The sequence below is a fragment of the Mesoplodon mirus genome (genome assembly GCF_964341445.2).
Source record: "Mesoplodon mirus genome assembly, chromosome: 1".
Lineage (NCBI taxonomy): Eukaryota > Metazoa > Chordata > Mammalia > Artiodactyla > Ziphiidae > Mesoplodon > Mesoplodon mirus.
Window position 1 is genome coordinate 41,286,330 of NC_138976.1, and position 14,665 is coordinate 41,300,994.

A 14,665-nucleotide genomic window follows, 5' to 3' on the forward strand; every position below is an offset into this window, starting at 1 on the left:
AGAAGGACATCACAAGGTACAAAGCTAAATGCTGGGGAGGGGCCTGGAGGCCATGACAACCTTTCCGCTTTCTTCTTTCTCAGCCCTACAGGGGAGAAGCAGGAGTCTCCGCAGCCCTGGATAATTCACAGATTCATCATCAAACATTTATGGAGGGCCTCCCGTGTGCTGGAACAGGAAGGTCTACACCCGCCCCAGATCCACAGTTTTGGGGGGACAGAGACATGCGAACAGTGTGACATCAAATGTAACATGGGTGCTTTTGAAGGGATGGTGTTGGTGAGGTGCTCTGTGCCCCCAGAGAACCCACCTCAAGGGCTACGTTGGGGGGGCACTGATCATGCCACCCTGGCTCCATCCAGCCTCACACACCTGGCCTGCTTCCCAGCTCCTAACCCAGTAATAACAGCCTGTCAAGAGCTGTGGCTTGCAGCTTGAGGTCGAGCCCTTCTCCCCTACCCACGATGATCCCCTCTGCTTTAGCTTGTTAACTTCCACACATCCCAGGAGACCTGTCTTGCTGTGGCCTCTCCAGGAGGTTTCCTCACAGGCAGGCTCAAGCGCACATGTGGCTCTCCATCGTCACCCCACTAGACTGTAGGGTAATCATGTGACACTCTTCTCTGTTAGACTCAAGGGCCAAACCTTGAGGGGAGAGATGGTATCCCCAGCACCTGGCACAGGTAGGATGCCCAATAAAGAGGTGTTGTGTAAATGATGTACTCAGGGGGTGACCCACGCAAGAGCGTTTCAGAGGCAAATGTCTGCCTTTCCCTTTCAGCGTGATCTCAGACCTGGCCGGACCACTGCTTCCAGACCCAAATCCTGGGAGGCGCTGATTTACTGCTGACCTCTTGCAGCTGAGCCACCGTTACTTTCTCCACCAGCGACCAAGGATGGGAGCGTGCTCAGTAACAAACACGGCTCTCCTGAGTTCCTACCCCCATTTTCTCTTGGTAAACTCTGACCCATCTTTCTCAGCAGGGGCAACACTGTCCCCTAGCTGGCATTTTGGAAATGGACGGTAGCAGCTTTAGTTCTCAGCATTGGGGGATACTGCTGGCGGTGGGTAGGTGGGTGCTAGGGGTCCTGACGTGTACATACAATGTCCTGAGCGGTAAGAATTCTCTTGAGTCTGCCTGACTTCTGAGTGTCTGCTGAGCATTTATATAAGAGAACAACCTTGTTTATGATCATCTGAGCTTAGGACTTAATTGCACGTTACATATGACCCAGAGGGTTTTGGGAGGGCTTGGTTTAATACATAATGACTTTCCCAAGAACGCAACTATTTTATACACTGGTGGAATTATATATACATGGGTTTGTTTCCTAATCTTTCATGCGCTGTGATCCCCACTTCTGAAACGTCAGCCTGTTGCTGCTGTATTTGAGTTGCTATCCCTCCCACATCCGTGGCATCTGAAGGTGTTACATTCAGTGATTCTGCAGATGGGTCCAAGTATCTGCCAATTTCACAATGTCTCCTCTTTGCCTGTGCTCCGCATTTACATACACATTCTATTATACTACATATATTCCTTCGATGTCTTTGTTATATTATAGTTAGGGCACTCTATTGATCTTTATTTTATTTGTATTTTAAAAATATTTATTTATTTGGCTGTGCCAGGTCTGAGTTGTGGCATGTGGGATCTTTAGTTGCGGCACGCGGGCTCTTAGTTGTGGCACGCGGGATCTAGTTCCCCGACCAGGGGTCAAACCTGGGCCCCGTGCATCGGGAGCACGTGAGTCTTAACCACTGGACCACCAGGGAAGTCCCTCTATTGATCTTTGAAAATTACCTGTGTAGGTACATTGTTATCTTTGAATTTTATTTTGGGAGAGTAAAGGGCACCACAATATGTACATTATAAAGTATTGGGTCAGCTAGGGTTGGAAACCATGGTTGGGACAGTGATCTGGTTTCTTTTTCTAACCTCAAGCACTGCATTGGGTGGAAAAAGCTGGGGTATCTTGCCAGCAATTCCCCTGAATTATTACCCAAGTCAGTACAGAAGCTGAAAAGTTCTACCCTGAGACAGTTACTCACTGGGTGCTGCTGAGCAGGCATGAAGAAATGGGGTGCTGGCATTCTCCCCCATGCCATCTACTGCTGCTGATGAGCCCATGACCCCCTGAAAGAAATCTACCATCTCTCATTCTAATGTAATCTCCGAAACCAGCCCTTTATCTTCCCTCTAAGTCAGGCCCCCGCTACACCTCCACCCACCTCACGCTGAGTGTCTGAACTGTGAGCATCCCCTTCTGCTAGGAGTACCTCACCGAGTAAATTAAAAACTTCTCCACCTATTTCATGACCCACAGCCACCTAACACGCACAGCTCCTTCGTGTGAAGCCAGTATCTGCTTCTCCTGACACAGTGCAAAGCAGAAAACCTGCTTCCAGCCTCAATCCCGTCCTTACGTCTGGACGCACCGTGCAGTGAATCGCTCGCTGCTCTCTTCTGTTTCGTGCCTTCCTGATTCTGGCACTGTGAGCTTTGGCCAACATGTCTGTCCTGTGTGAAGGGGTGAGGGCACTTCTGTCCCTTCTGCACGAGTCCCTGCAGGCCCTTCCTCTCTGAGCAGACTTGCACCGAGGGAACCGATGGACACAGGTGCTACCCTGCGTGCTTCCAGCAGCAGCTCTGAACAAAGGTGGGCTTGCCCCACGCAGCTGAGAGATGGTATGTCTCCACTTTGCTCAGCGCCGCCTGAGGCTGAGAGCCCCGCTCACTCCTCCCCACTCCACGCAGGGCAGTGGCGGGCCGGCAGCGGCTGGCGATCTGTTTGCCTGCTTCCCAGGTCAGCCCCAGAAATGGAGGCAAGAGGGAAGAGAAGCCAGTGACAGTGGGCTGTGACCTTGGTCCTGTTAGTCCAGGTTAAACAAGAATCCTGCAGGGTCACGTTTACAGAAAATCCCCCACCCCTGATATCTGAGCAAATTCTTCATGCCCAACCTTGATACCTGATCACCCTGGCGCGCCTTCAGCAAGAATCCAGATGAATATTATAACCTTTAAAACTTCCTGTTTTCCCGCTGCCTCAACGTCCCCACAAACAGGCTGTGAGTGCCGGCCCAGGTGCACCGGTGTGTAAGGTGGGCTCAGCCACAAGTTCCCCTTCCTACCCTCCCAAGGGTGACCCCGTGACATTCAAACGCACCAGTGACACTGCCCCCCGCTTCCCCTGCCTTTCCTCATGTACCCACCCTGATCCCTAGTAAAGACACTTGCCACGGGGGCTCGCAGCTTGCCCCTGGCTTGAGTCCGAGCTCTGTGACAATGCTCTAACCCCTGTCTTTCTGGGACCTATGATATAAAAAGCTGTTTTGCCCTGAGCCTCCCCTCGTCTCCTCTTGTGGCCACAACCGGCTGACCATCTCATAAGAGAATCCAAAGCAGTCAATCCAGCAAGAAGCCTCCCAGCCTTTGGGTTTCCTCTTAGCAATTTTCCACTCACTGACCTCCCCCCACCCTTGCTCCTTGGCTATAAATCCCCACCTGTCTTTGCTGAAGTTGGGGTTGAGCCAGTCTCTTTCCTCTGCTACACGCCCACGGCAGTACCCCCGGAAGGGTCATGAATTATTCTTTCATGAACAGAGGGAGGAGTTGTGACAGATGCATTTCCTGTCTGCAGGAGCAACTTCCACATTTGTATCTTCCAGCTTATGCTGGGTTTTCACTCACATCCCTTATTAAACCTCAAAGAAACCTTTGTGGTTAATGTGGTTCTCCCTTTCAGATGTGGAAACCAAGGCTCAGAGGGGCCAAGGCACTTGCCCAAGGCAAAGACAGAACTCACCACCAGGTCTCTTTTCTACCACTGCTGTCAGTGAAAGGGAGGTGGTGGGTTTCTCAGAAGGGGACTGGGGAGCAGGGAGCGGTAAACAAGGATTTGCAGATGGAGAGCAGAATCTCAAAGTGGGGATGTCTTGAGTTACAAGCACTGTGAATATCCAAGGAGGGCCGTTTCCAGTTTGTCCCACTCAGAAGACACTTCCCAGTTAGTGCAAGGTCCCGATTTAAAGTAAGATTTATAAGTCATTGCTACAATAAAGGCAAGTAGAATGAGAAGGGGGCCCCCCTGCTCTGGATTTGCATGGACAAAGGGCACATTTCGGCACCTCATTTTTCCTAAGCAAATGAATTGGATTGCTGGCCCGCGTTAACAGGCTCCACGTCTTCGGGGAGCCCCAGGGAGGCTTCAAGTTTTTTTTTTTTTTTTATGAAATTGCAGATTGAGCCTTCATCTGGAGGGGCTGTGCTCATCTCAGAACCCATCACTAGCTCACATGTTGTTTCCCCAATAATAACTGTCCTCAAGAAATCTTTTTTTTTTTTTTTTGCGGTACGCGGGCCTCTCACTGCCGTGGCCCCTTCCATCGCAGAGCACAGGCTCCGGACATGCAGGCCCAGCGGCCACGGCTCATGGGTCCAGCCCCTCCGCGGCACGTGGGATCCTCCCGGACCGCGGCACGAACCCGTGCCCCCGCATCGGCAGGCGGACTCCCAACCACTGCGCCACCAGGGAAGCCCAAGAAATCTTCTTTTGTCCAAGAAAATACTGCTTCACTGGACTGACAGCTCGGCTTTTACAATGTCCTCAATTCCAGACGATCATACGAACACACATGCATTCTCACTTTTCAAGTGGAGGTGAATGGCGGGCAGGTGAGAAAAATAATTCGCAGGCCAAAGAAAGGGGTACAGGGGTTGCAAGCCATCCCACCTTCCTGCTCTCTGCCCAGGGCCTTTGCACATCTCCTGGCCCTTCCTTTCCCCTTCCACCAGGACCTGCTGGCCTGGGCTGGGATGGACTCATTCACCCTTCACCTTGCCCTTGGGAAGATGAGCCAGGAAACTGCTCTCCATCAAGACTGACAGAATCCACCATTATCTTGAAAGGCAAGGAAAAGCAAGATATACTCGAGATTTCCTGTCTAAGGAAATTTAACCTCGTCCTCGGGGATGACCCCTCTTCGTGCTCACTAAGAACTTTGGAGAATCTGAACACAACTGAATTTGATATAGCAATCTGAGACAGAAGTTTCTGAAATCTCTCCCCTCCTGGTGGGTGATGAGTTTCCACTTTTCACCACTAGATGTCGCAGCAGGGACGGGTGGCGCATCCAGACCGGGGTCCCCAGGAAGGCAGCTTGCATCAGCCTAAGAGTGTGTGCTCTCCAATGCAGACTATGGTTTTGATGCGGAGAGGGGCAAAGGAAGGTACGGAGTGTGCTCTTGGCTAGCTCTAGAAGGTGGTAGGATATCGATTTCTTTGGAGGGGGAGCACTGAAGTCCATCCGTGGTCTATATTTAACAGAAGCTCTAAGACCCTCCCTGTGCCTGGGCTGGTCAGGTCCTCACTGGCTGGGCCGGGGGAGCATGAGCAGGGACACTGCCCGGGGGAGTGGAGGGTTCTTTGTTACCCAAGTCTTGGTTCATGCGTTGAAATATTCTTGTGTCCTGTCCCCCTCTCCCCCAAAGGCTGGCGGATGTGGCTGGGACGTGGTGAGGCCTCTTGCAAGCAGGCTGGGAAGCTGGGGGGAAGCAGCAGTGAACCCCGAGGAATCAGAACCCTAAACCAGAACCTGGGCTTCCAGGTGCTCACAAAGGTGCGTTTGTGAAAGTGGGAGGCTAGAGCACATATTTCCCCGTTAGCTTTAACTATATACTTTAAATATTTACACAGGAAAGTGAGCTCCCATTTGTATTCTTGCCCAAAGCTCACAAAGTAATTGAGCCTGGACAACTCTGGTCCAAGCAGCTGTCCTATCTCACCTGGCCGCCAAGACCACCTTCTATCTGGTCTCTCGGTCTGAGCAGAGGGAGATTCCTAACCTACTTACTTAACACACTTAGACCAGTACCCAATCACCTCACCAAGATCTGTAAAACTGGGCCTATCTTTCAGATCAGATCTCCTCGGGCATCATTTTCTGCCCCAAAGACCACACTCAAACTCTGTTGCTAACCCCATCGCCCCTTCCTTTTTGATCTGTTTCCTAGAACACACCCGACTCTTTACTGCCTCAGGACCTTTTCACTCATTCCCTCTGCCTTCTCCCAGCCCTTCCCCTGGTTGGCTCCTCTTTCTTGGCTTTGGGTGTTGGTTTAAATGTCACCATCAGAGAGGCATCCCCACACCAGTAAGTGGAAAGCAGCCACCACCTGCCATCCCCTTACTTTCTCTCATTTCACCCCATTTGAATCCCCTACACTTACACCAGGGGGCAGCAAACCTTTCTGTAAAGGACCAGGTGGTCTCTGTTGTGACTGCCACGTATGTGTCTAGAAACCAGCCAGAGACAGGAGTAAATGGAGGGGTGTAGCTGTGCTCCAGTAAAACTTTATTTACAAAAACAGGTGATGGGCTGGTTTTGGCTCTATGGCCATTGTTTGCCACCCCCTGACCTATCTGGCATTTTCTTATTTGCTTATCGGTTGGTCTTGCCTCTTGTTCGCTGTGGTCTCTTTGGTGCCTAGAACAGTTCTTGGCCTATAGTAGATACTGTGACTATCTTTTAAACAAGTATTATTTGGAAACTGCATTGCTTTTTGAAGGCCTGGTTAATTTGGGTTTCTAGTTTCCTTTCTTCCAGCACCTTTTGCCCCCTGGCAATTTAGCTTTCAGTTTCTCATCTGCAAAGGTAACTAAACATCAGCAGATTGACAGGGAGGACCATCTCCAATCTGGGAAAGCCAGATAAGAGCATGGAGAAATGACATGGCTTTCCACACGTGGCAGGATGCAATTAGACCCAGCAGGATGGGAGCGGCAACTCTTAATTATGCAAATGCAGTTTACTTGTGGTGAATTTTAAATTCTGGGCAAACTCCCAACTTTGTCCTATTTTTCAAAATATTCCTGGGCATGTTTCTTCACTGTCTAGTCTCAGGCTTAGGAAAAGCAACTACTTTTAATATCAGTTTACAGAAAAGCTGATTAGAAGGACAATCAAACAAAATAAAAATAAGCCAACTCCCCAAACCCCCTTGAAAGTAGTCTTTTAAAATCAGATGAGAATGGACCTTGCAGTGATAGTAAAAATGGATGCCAATGCAAAATCTAAGTGCAAGCCCTCCCCGCCTGTCCTAACATGCACTCCTCCTTTCTCTAGGAGAAGGAGAAGTGGTTTGGCTAAGTAACAACACAGTTCTTGGGCAGGTTTGGAGGGCTGGAGGGGGCTTTGTTTAGTAGTGGGGGTGAGCACCGGGGACAGTAGAGGGTGCAGCTCCTCTTTATAAGAAGGTGGTGCCTACAATGCAAGGTAGAATTGTGGGAGCCTCCAGAGACCCCGTAGCAATGGTGTGCTGGAAAACCAGCTCATTGCAGGGGGCTTGGGGCGGGGGTGGGATAGGCCTGATCTGTAGTGTTTGCTGATTCCTGTGGTGTAAATACCACCACCATGGCTGATTTCAAGCCCTGAATGTGATGGCACTGGACACGCAGCTGGGGAGAGATGTGTATGGGGGGCTCTCCCAGACAGTACCTGGGGCCCCAACATGCCACTACCCCCAAATCATCTCCTGTTGAACTGGATCAGAGACGAAGATGCACTGCGTTCTTCCTAACCTCACAAGCCCCAGCTCGGCCGCCCTCTCCCCACACCTGCCCAGATGTGCTGGCTGCAAGGGTCTCACTTCCCCGAAGTCAGCCCCCTGCTCAAAGGATCAAAATCTTCTCTCATTTTCCTCCGGCCCACCCTCTGCTGTCCCGAGCTGGTCAACATGGTGACTTTTCTTTTTTTTCCAAATTTCTGATTTCCGTGATTGGAAAGAGTCATGCATTCACTAGGGAAGAACAGACTAGAGAGGAAGATGAAGAATAGACTTTTAAACACATCAGGTTTGTGAATCATCAGATGGAGATCAGAAGATCTATGGACATGGGCTTCCCTGGTGGCGCAGTGGTTAAGAACCCACCTGCCAATGCAGGGGACACGGGTTCAAGCCCTGGTCCAGGAAGATCCCACATGCCGCAGAGCAACTAAGCCCACGTGCCACAAGTACTAAGACTGTGCTCTAGGGCCTGCGAGCCACAACTACTGAAGCCTGCACGCCTAGAGCCCGTGCTCCACAACAAGAGAAGCCACAGCAATGAGAAGCTCGTGCACCACAACAAAGAGTAGCCCCCACTCACCGCAACTAGAGAAAGCCCACACGCAGCAACGAAGACCCAATACAGCCAAAAAAAAAAAAAAAAATCTATGGACACGCAGGTGTGGGCTTCTAGAAGGAGATGAGGGATGGAGGGAGGGTTGGGAAGTCCTCAGTACGTGTCAACAGTTGAAGTCAAAGGCAAAGATGACACTACCCACTGGGAGGGGGTTAAGAGTGAACAGATGAAACTCTGGGACGTACCAACACCTGGATCAGGCAGAAGAACAAGATGACTTTGGTTCTATTTCCAGAAGAGAAAGCTCCATGGCTTACCCCTAACAAATGTTTTAAAATACGTTCCTAGGGGCTTCCCTGGTGGCGCAGTGGTTGAGAATCTGCCTGCTAATGCCGGGGACACGAGTTTGAGCCCTGGTCTGGGAAGATCCCACACGCTGCGGAGCAACTAAGCCCGTGAGCCACAACTACTGAGCCTGCACGTCTGGAGCCTGTGCTCCTCAACAAGTGAGGCCGCGATAGTGAGAGGCCCGTGCACCGCGATGAAGAGTAGCCCCCACTCGCTGCAACTAGAGAAAGCCCTCGCACAGAAACGAAGACCCAACACAGCAAAAATAAATAAATTAATTAATAAACTCCTGAAAAAACCAAACAAACATTCCTAGACTTGCCAACTGATTAAAGGTGAAAACACAGGGAACACTTCTGTTGTTAATTTGGCCCTTAGAAACCAAATGGCATAGCAAAGCAATTTAAGGCCAACCTCCCTGCTGTCCCAGATGCAGACTTCTCCCCATGACTGTGCTTAGGATTCACGTGGGGTGGGTAGGACTGAGGGTGGCAACACCCTAAGGGGTGTTAGGAAAGGTGTAGAGGCAGTTTTTTTGGTTTCCACAATGAATGGGGGAGGGAATACCTTAGACATTAGACGCTTGGGGGTCCTCATGTCCTCCAAGGACAGGAAGTTCCACCCACCCAAAATGCTGCAGCTGATAACACTCTGGTGAGAAACACTGGCAAATACGGAGGAGACAATGACATTGAAAGGAAATGGTGATAAGATGCCCCTAAGTATAAATTACCCTCTTCCCGTTCCCCTCATCCATTGTACCGGGTTGTGGACAGTCTCTTTCTGCAGATGATCCAGGTTATGATTGCACATAAATGTACTTTCTTGGCTTTCTCTTGGCTTCTCAAGGAGCAAGTAGAGCCTGCTCCTTGAGGCAACCGCCCACAAGTCCTCTGCGATGCATTCTCCAGGGAGGCACTGGGATATCGCGATCATTTTCAAGAATCAGGGTCCAGTGCTGGGTATCCCCAAATCCCAAGCAGTTATTTATTTTGGGATTTATTAAAAAAAAAAAAAAGACAGAGGGTGGTTAGAAATGCTTGGCAGCCAACTCCTCCCTTTCTGGTGACTCAGAAAGCTGAGGCCTAGAGCCGTTTGAGGGAATGACAAAGGCAAGCGAAAACACATGTCTCACTGAACACAGAGTTGGGGAAAACTCTGCTGAAGGGAATGGGGCTCTGGGTGACCCAGCGGAAGGCGACCCATGCCTGCCACAAAGCACGTGAGCTCACTGGGGGAAAGGACCATCCCTGGCTGGCGAGGAATCAGCATCGAAGAAGCCCTGAGCCCCTGATCGAGCCCTGAAAGCAGATATTTCTGTTTTGGTCTGGATCTCTGCTCTGCACTAATTAGTACGTTGCTCAACCTTGTGGAGTCCAGGTTTCCTGCAGGAACATCCCCATCTCAGGCATGTAAAATTACAGTGCTGCCACACATACCGAGGAGTAAATGGTGGCTGTTACTAAAAATGACTCTCAAGTGTACCCTGCCACATTTGCCATTGCTGACGCCCCACCATCTGCTCCTGGTTGGGGGGGTCACAAGAGGAGCCTCCACAGAAACCTCCATGTTTCCCCAGGACTCAGAGAGTGGTCCACAGGATGCAAGCAAGGATGCCGACTGTGGCAAACACATGGTGCTTACTGTGTGCAGGCACTGCTCTAAGGACATCATTTACATCACCCATCCGACCCTCATCACCATCCCGTGAGTAGCACTATATTCAGCCCATTTAACAAACAGGGAAAGTGAGGCCCAGGGCCGTTAAACAGTTGGCTAGTTCATCCAGCTAGGTGGCAGAGTGGGGACTCCTGAGTCTGTGCTCTCAGCCTTTACCCCAAATTTTGTCTCTCAAAGCAAAGATGAGAGGGGAACCTTTAGGTAGATTTTGGGCTCTAACAGGGATGATGTACTATATTCACAGGCATTGAAATGACTTTCTTTGTCTCCTTACAAAAACCACAGGATAATGGTAAAATACTAAACGTTGTAATATTTCCTCTTAAAAAAAATCTAGACACACAAAAAAACAAAGTGCAAATTAATGGAAGAGAAAAAAAAGGGAAAGCCAAACTGGGACCAAGCAAGAACACACACCACCCGGAATTCAAAATTCTGGTCTGGAAACAGCCACCGTTCCCTGAGATGCGAGGAGCTGCACCTCCTATATATATTCCTAATTATAAAAGTAGTCGAAACATATTACACCCATCCAATCCACCCAACCTCAGCTATCGTGTTGGGTGCTCTCCTTCCTGTCTTTTTTCTGGGCATTTATCCCTTGTTTCCAACCTGCCATAATAGACATCTGGGTTTGCACCCAGCGTAGCAATCTGTTTTTAAATAAAAGGAGGGATCTTCCTAAGGGGTAGATGGGCAGTAAAACACAGCACAGTCCAAGGAAAAACCTCGCCCCTCGGCCAAGGGTGACCCTCAGACCACTGGAGATCGTGGTTTGCAGTTGATTTTTGCTTAAAGATGAATAGACTGCACCTTCCCCTGGGTCACTGCTGTATAACAAGAGTTTCTGAGATGGTGAACAGCACTCCAAGAAAGTATGTGGCAATGGGATTGTCCAGAGTGCTACACTTGTGAGGGGGCTCCCCGTGTGCCAGCTGAGCCCACAAAACACCTGCAAGGACAATGCTGGGGCTCAGATCAGGACGATGGCGCCGGGAGTGGCAGGTGGGTTAAAATCTCAGTCTGTGGAATTTGGGAAACCTGAGAATACCTGACTCAGCATGTTTATATACCTGCTAAGGTGTTAAGCCTAATAAAGTGTTTCTTTCTACCAGTGGACCATACTAGAGGCTAAATAATTAACTGTAAAAATGTGTGCTCATCCAGCCTGTGGAAAGGCCAGATTTTGTTTCAGTTTCTTTCCACTATGGATGAATAATATAATGGGGAATCAACTTAAAACAGCTCTTATATTGTGACAGTTTGTCTATGAACGTAAGACTCCACACACACTCAAATGTGGGGCTCCCTACTATAAAATCCAGCAAAAGTCAGAGGTTGCAAACCGGTGGCCTGAAGTTGTGCTTCATTTGGCTGAATATAGCTTCAAATAAAGTGAATTTTAAGATTAGGAGGTTTTATGTGAAAATTCATTATTGATTTGCTGACAGACTCATAGGCTCCCCTGCACCCCCCCTTGTTTTGCCTGTAAACAAAAAGTTTTCTCTTGTTTTTCTAGTTCAAATTCTCCCTCACAATGAGACAGTCCGTGGTGGTACAGAGTAGGAGAATTCGAAGCCCAGAGTTAATTTAAGTCTTTCCTGTAAGAACGTGTGAATAAGGAGGGATCTCTTTCTAGAACCTCTAGATCAAAGGGGAGACTGAACCCCTGCAGTGGCCTGGGGGATCTCAGTGTTTATCAGTTCACAGGATCCAAAGCACAAAGGTGTGAAAATGAATTATCTTCCCCAGGTCAACTCCGAGCACTGGGGAAGAAATCATTCCAACCTATGTATGTGTCCCTTCTCACTGCCCCCTCAACCAGGGCCAGGAGACCAGGGGACCACTATGAAAATTCAAACTTTCAGTAGCTGTGAAAGTTACTGTGATTATAAGACATTATAATCCCTCCCCCGGGCACTTTTCCATTTATATGGCAGGATCTTTGTAGGATACCCCAAGCTTATTGTGGACAATACCTTTCAATGAGCACTTAACTGAGTAATTTTTTTTTATTTTTATAAAGTTTGTTTTTTGAAAAATTATTACATGATTATTATAGGAAATTTGAAAAAAATACAGTAATGTTTAAAGAAGAGTGTTAATTAAAAAAGCAAAATCCAAAGTCACCACTGTTACCCTTTTCTTTCCATGCATTTTAAAAAGACATAGCTGAGATTACAATGTGCACATAATTTATCTTCTGCTTTGAAGCCCAGGAACATCCTAAGCAATAAACTCCTGTTACTAAAACCTCTTCAAAAACATTTTAACGGCCCCAAACCACTCTCTTTTATATGTCTGTCAATTTACTAGACTTCAATGTTTCCAATTTTTATTACTGTATTATAAATAATACTGCAATGGACATCTTTGTGCATAGAACTTTTTTTCTCTGCGTTTCTTCCATTTCTTCAGGATAGAGTCACAGACATGGAATCCCTAGCTTAAAGGGTGTGACTATTTTGAAGTCTCTCAGTACATACTGCTATGATGTGGGCTGGAAAGGTACACCTGCATTTACTAATTTTTGTCATGTTTCCTCAAACCTTAGAGCAACAGTGTTTGATAAACTGGAGCACAAGTGATATCTTGGAGCTCGAAACATTAAGAAGGAAAGAAGCAGAGTCAGCTTTCTCATTTCCCCTCTACTTCACAGTGGGGAGGGGGCAGGTATTACAAAGCGGGTAGGAGGAGGGAAACCAGGCATAGCGACTGCAAAGAGGCCAATGATTTCCACGTCTCAATACAGAAGAAATCAGAGAGGCAGCCAATGTGTTCATGCAAATCGATATGCAAACCACAGCACAGGACCAGTGCCTTTTGGTACCACTTGTGTGTCCAAAGCCTCTTTTGTTCATCCTCATAGTTTACAAGGGAAAAAACAGAATCTTTCACATAAAAACAGAGCACTTCAGACCACAATTTCTCACCTTTCGGAGTCTTGTGAGGAGACCTGCTATCTGTTCATGCTGTTCCGATTTAGCAAGATCTTCTGCTGTCTTTCCATCCTGTTGGAGAAAAACGATTAGTATTTTCCTTCACGCCAGAGAGCTGTGTGTTCCATACACCAGTACTGCCATCTGAGGCAGAAACAGTGTAACAGGCATCAGAAGCAAATAAGGTGGACAAAAGACCATGTCCTGGATTATTTCCCTTTCTGTGGGATCCTTATTTCACTTGATTGTCCAAAAAAGGAAGATAAGAAGTAGAAAACAACGTGCATCGGTGCTTTGAGGGCCAATGGCGAGAAGTCTCAGGCCCACAGGCTTTAATCAAACCAGGCACCTTGTTAGCGGGCAGATTACCCTGCGTCCTGAACCCCCTCTCTTCAGTTAGGCCAACGATAAAGACTGCCATTTGCTGGCAAATTCTAGTTAGTGGAAGCTAACGTCTTAAAATCCTTCCATGGACAATCTGCATATCATATCAAGCTAGTTACTGGTAATTACTGTGCGTTTCAAAGAAAAGGCAGAGTTTTACAATTTTTATCTGAAGATTTTCGGTGAACATAAAAGGAGGAAATAAGGGTCCACAGCACTTTGGTGTTTGCTTTTTAATTAGAGAATTTTCACAGGGCTGCAGTTTCACACTGAATGAATTCCTTTCTGTTTCCAGGCCGTGAACATGCACGATGATGGCTAACATTTATTGAGCGACTCCTAATAATCTCAGTGCGCCGTGTGCAGTAACCTCAGAGCCACTCCAGGGTGGCAGTAACGCCGGCTGTTCACGCACTACCAAGGAGGGAACGGAGGCTGAGGGATCTTTCTGCTGCAGTTTTAGGAATTATTACAAATTTAAAAGTAGAAAAGATGAGGGCTTCCCTGGTGGCGCAGTGGTTGAGAGTCTGCCTGCCGACGCAGGGGACACGGGTTCGTGCCCCGGTCCGGGAAGATCCCACATGCCGCAGAGCGGCTGGGTCCGTGAGCCACGGCCACTGAGCCTGCGCGTCCGGAGCCTGTGCTCCCAACGGGAGAGGCCACAACAGTGAGAGGCCCGCGTACCGCAAAAGAAAAAAAAAAAAAAAAAAGTAGAAAATATGAGAGGCAACTTCAAAAGAAATAAAAGCAATATTTTTTTAAATAAGAAGACTAAGGGGCCTTTGGCCCATCTCTCAGTGTTCACCAGTGACAGTTAAAGTTCTATTCCCTGGTGAGGCTGGGGGAATGCCCGGATCTGACTGACAGCACACCTGCCAATCTCTCAACCCAGGTCACAATCCCTGCCGTCAGATCAGCTTTTCTCAGCCTCAGCAATAGTGACATTTTGGCCAGGCTGATTCTCTGCTGTGGAAGGCTGTCCCGTGCGCTGTGGGATGGCTTGCATCACCTTGGCCTCCATCACTAGACACCAGTAGCATCCCCCTTTCACCAGTTGTGACACCCCTGTGTTTCTGGACATTGCCAAACATCCCCTGGGGGGTGAAACTGCCCAGCTGAGAACCACAGCCGTAGGCTGTGGTCGAAGCTCAGGTGGGCACTCCGGAGGAGGCGTGCTTTATAGTCATGCC

The 14,665-nt window shown here is 48.6% G+C and overlaps 1 protein-coding gene across 2 annotated transcripts in view; it reads right to left on the minus strand.

Annotated features, from left to right (window-relative positions):
- DAPK1 (death associated protein kinase 1) overlaps positions 1-14,665 on the minus strand; it is a 216,379-nt gene that overhangs the window by 28,474 nt on the left and 173,240 nt on the right. For both annotated transcript variants that reach the window (XM_082619892.1, XM_082619891.1), the window contains one exon: positions 13,086-13,163. In XM_082619892.1, coding sequence (XP_082476018.1) covers positions 13,086-13,163 — 78 coding nt within the window. The remainder of the gene's footprint in view (positions 1-13,085; positions 13,164-14,665) is intronic.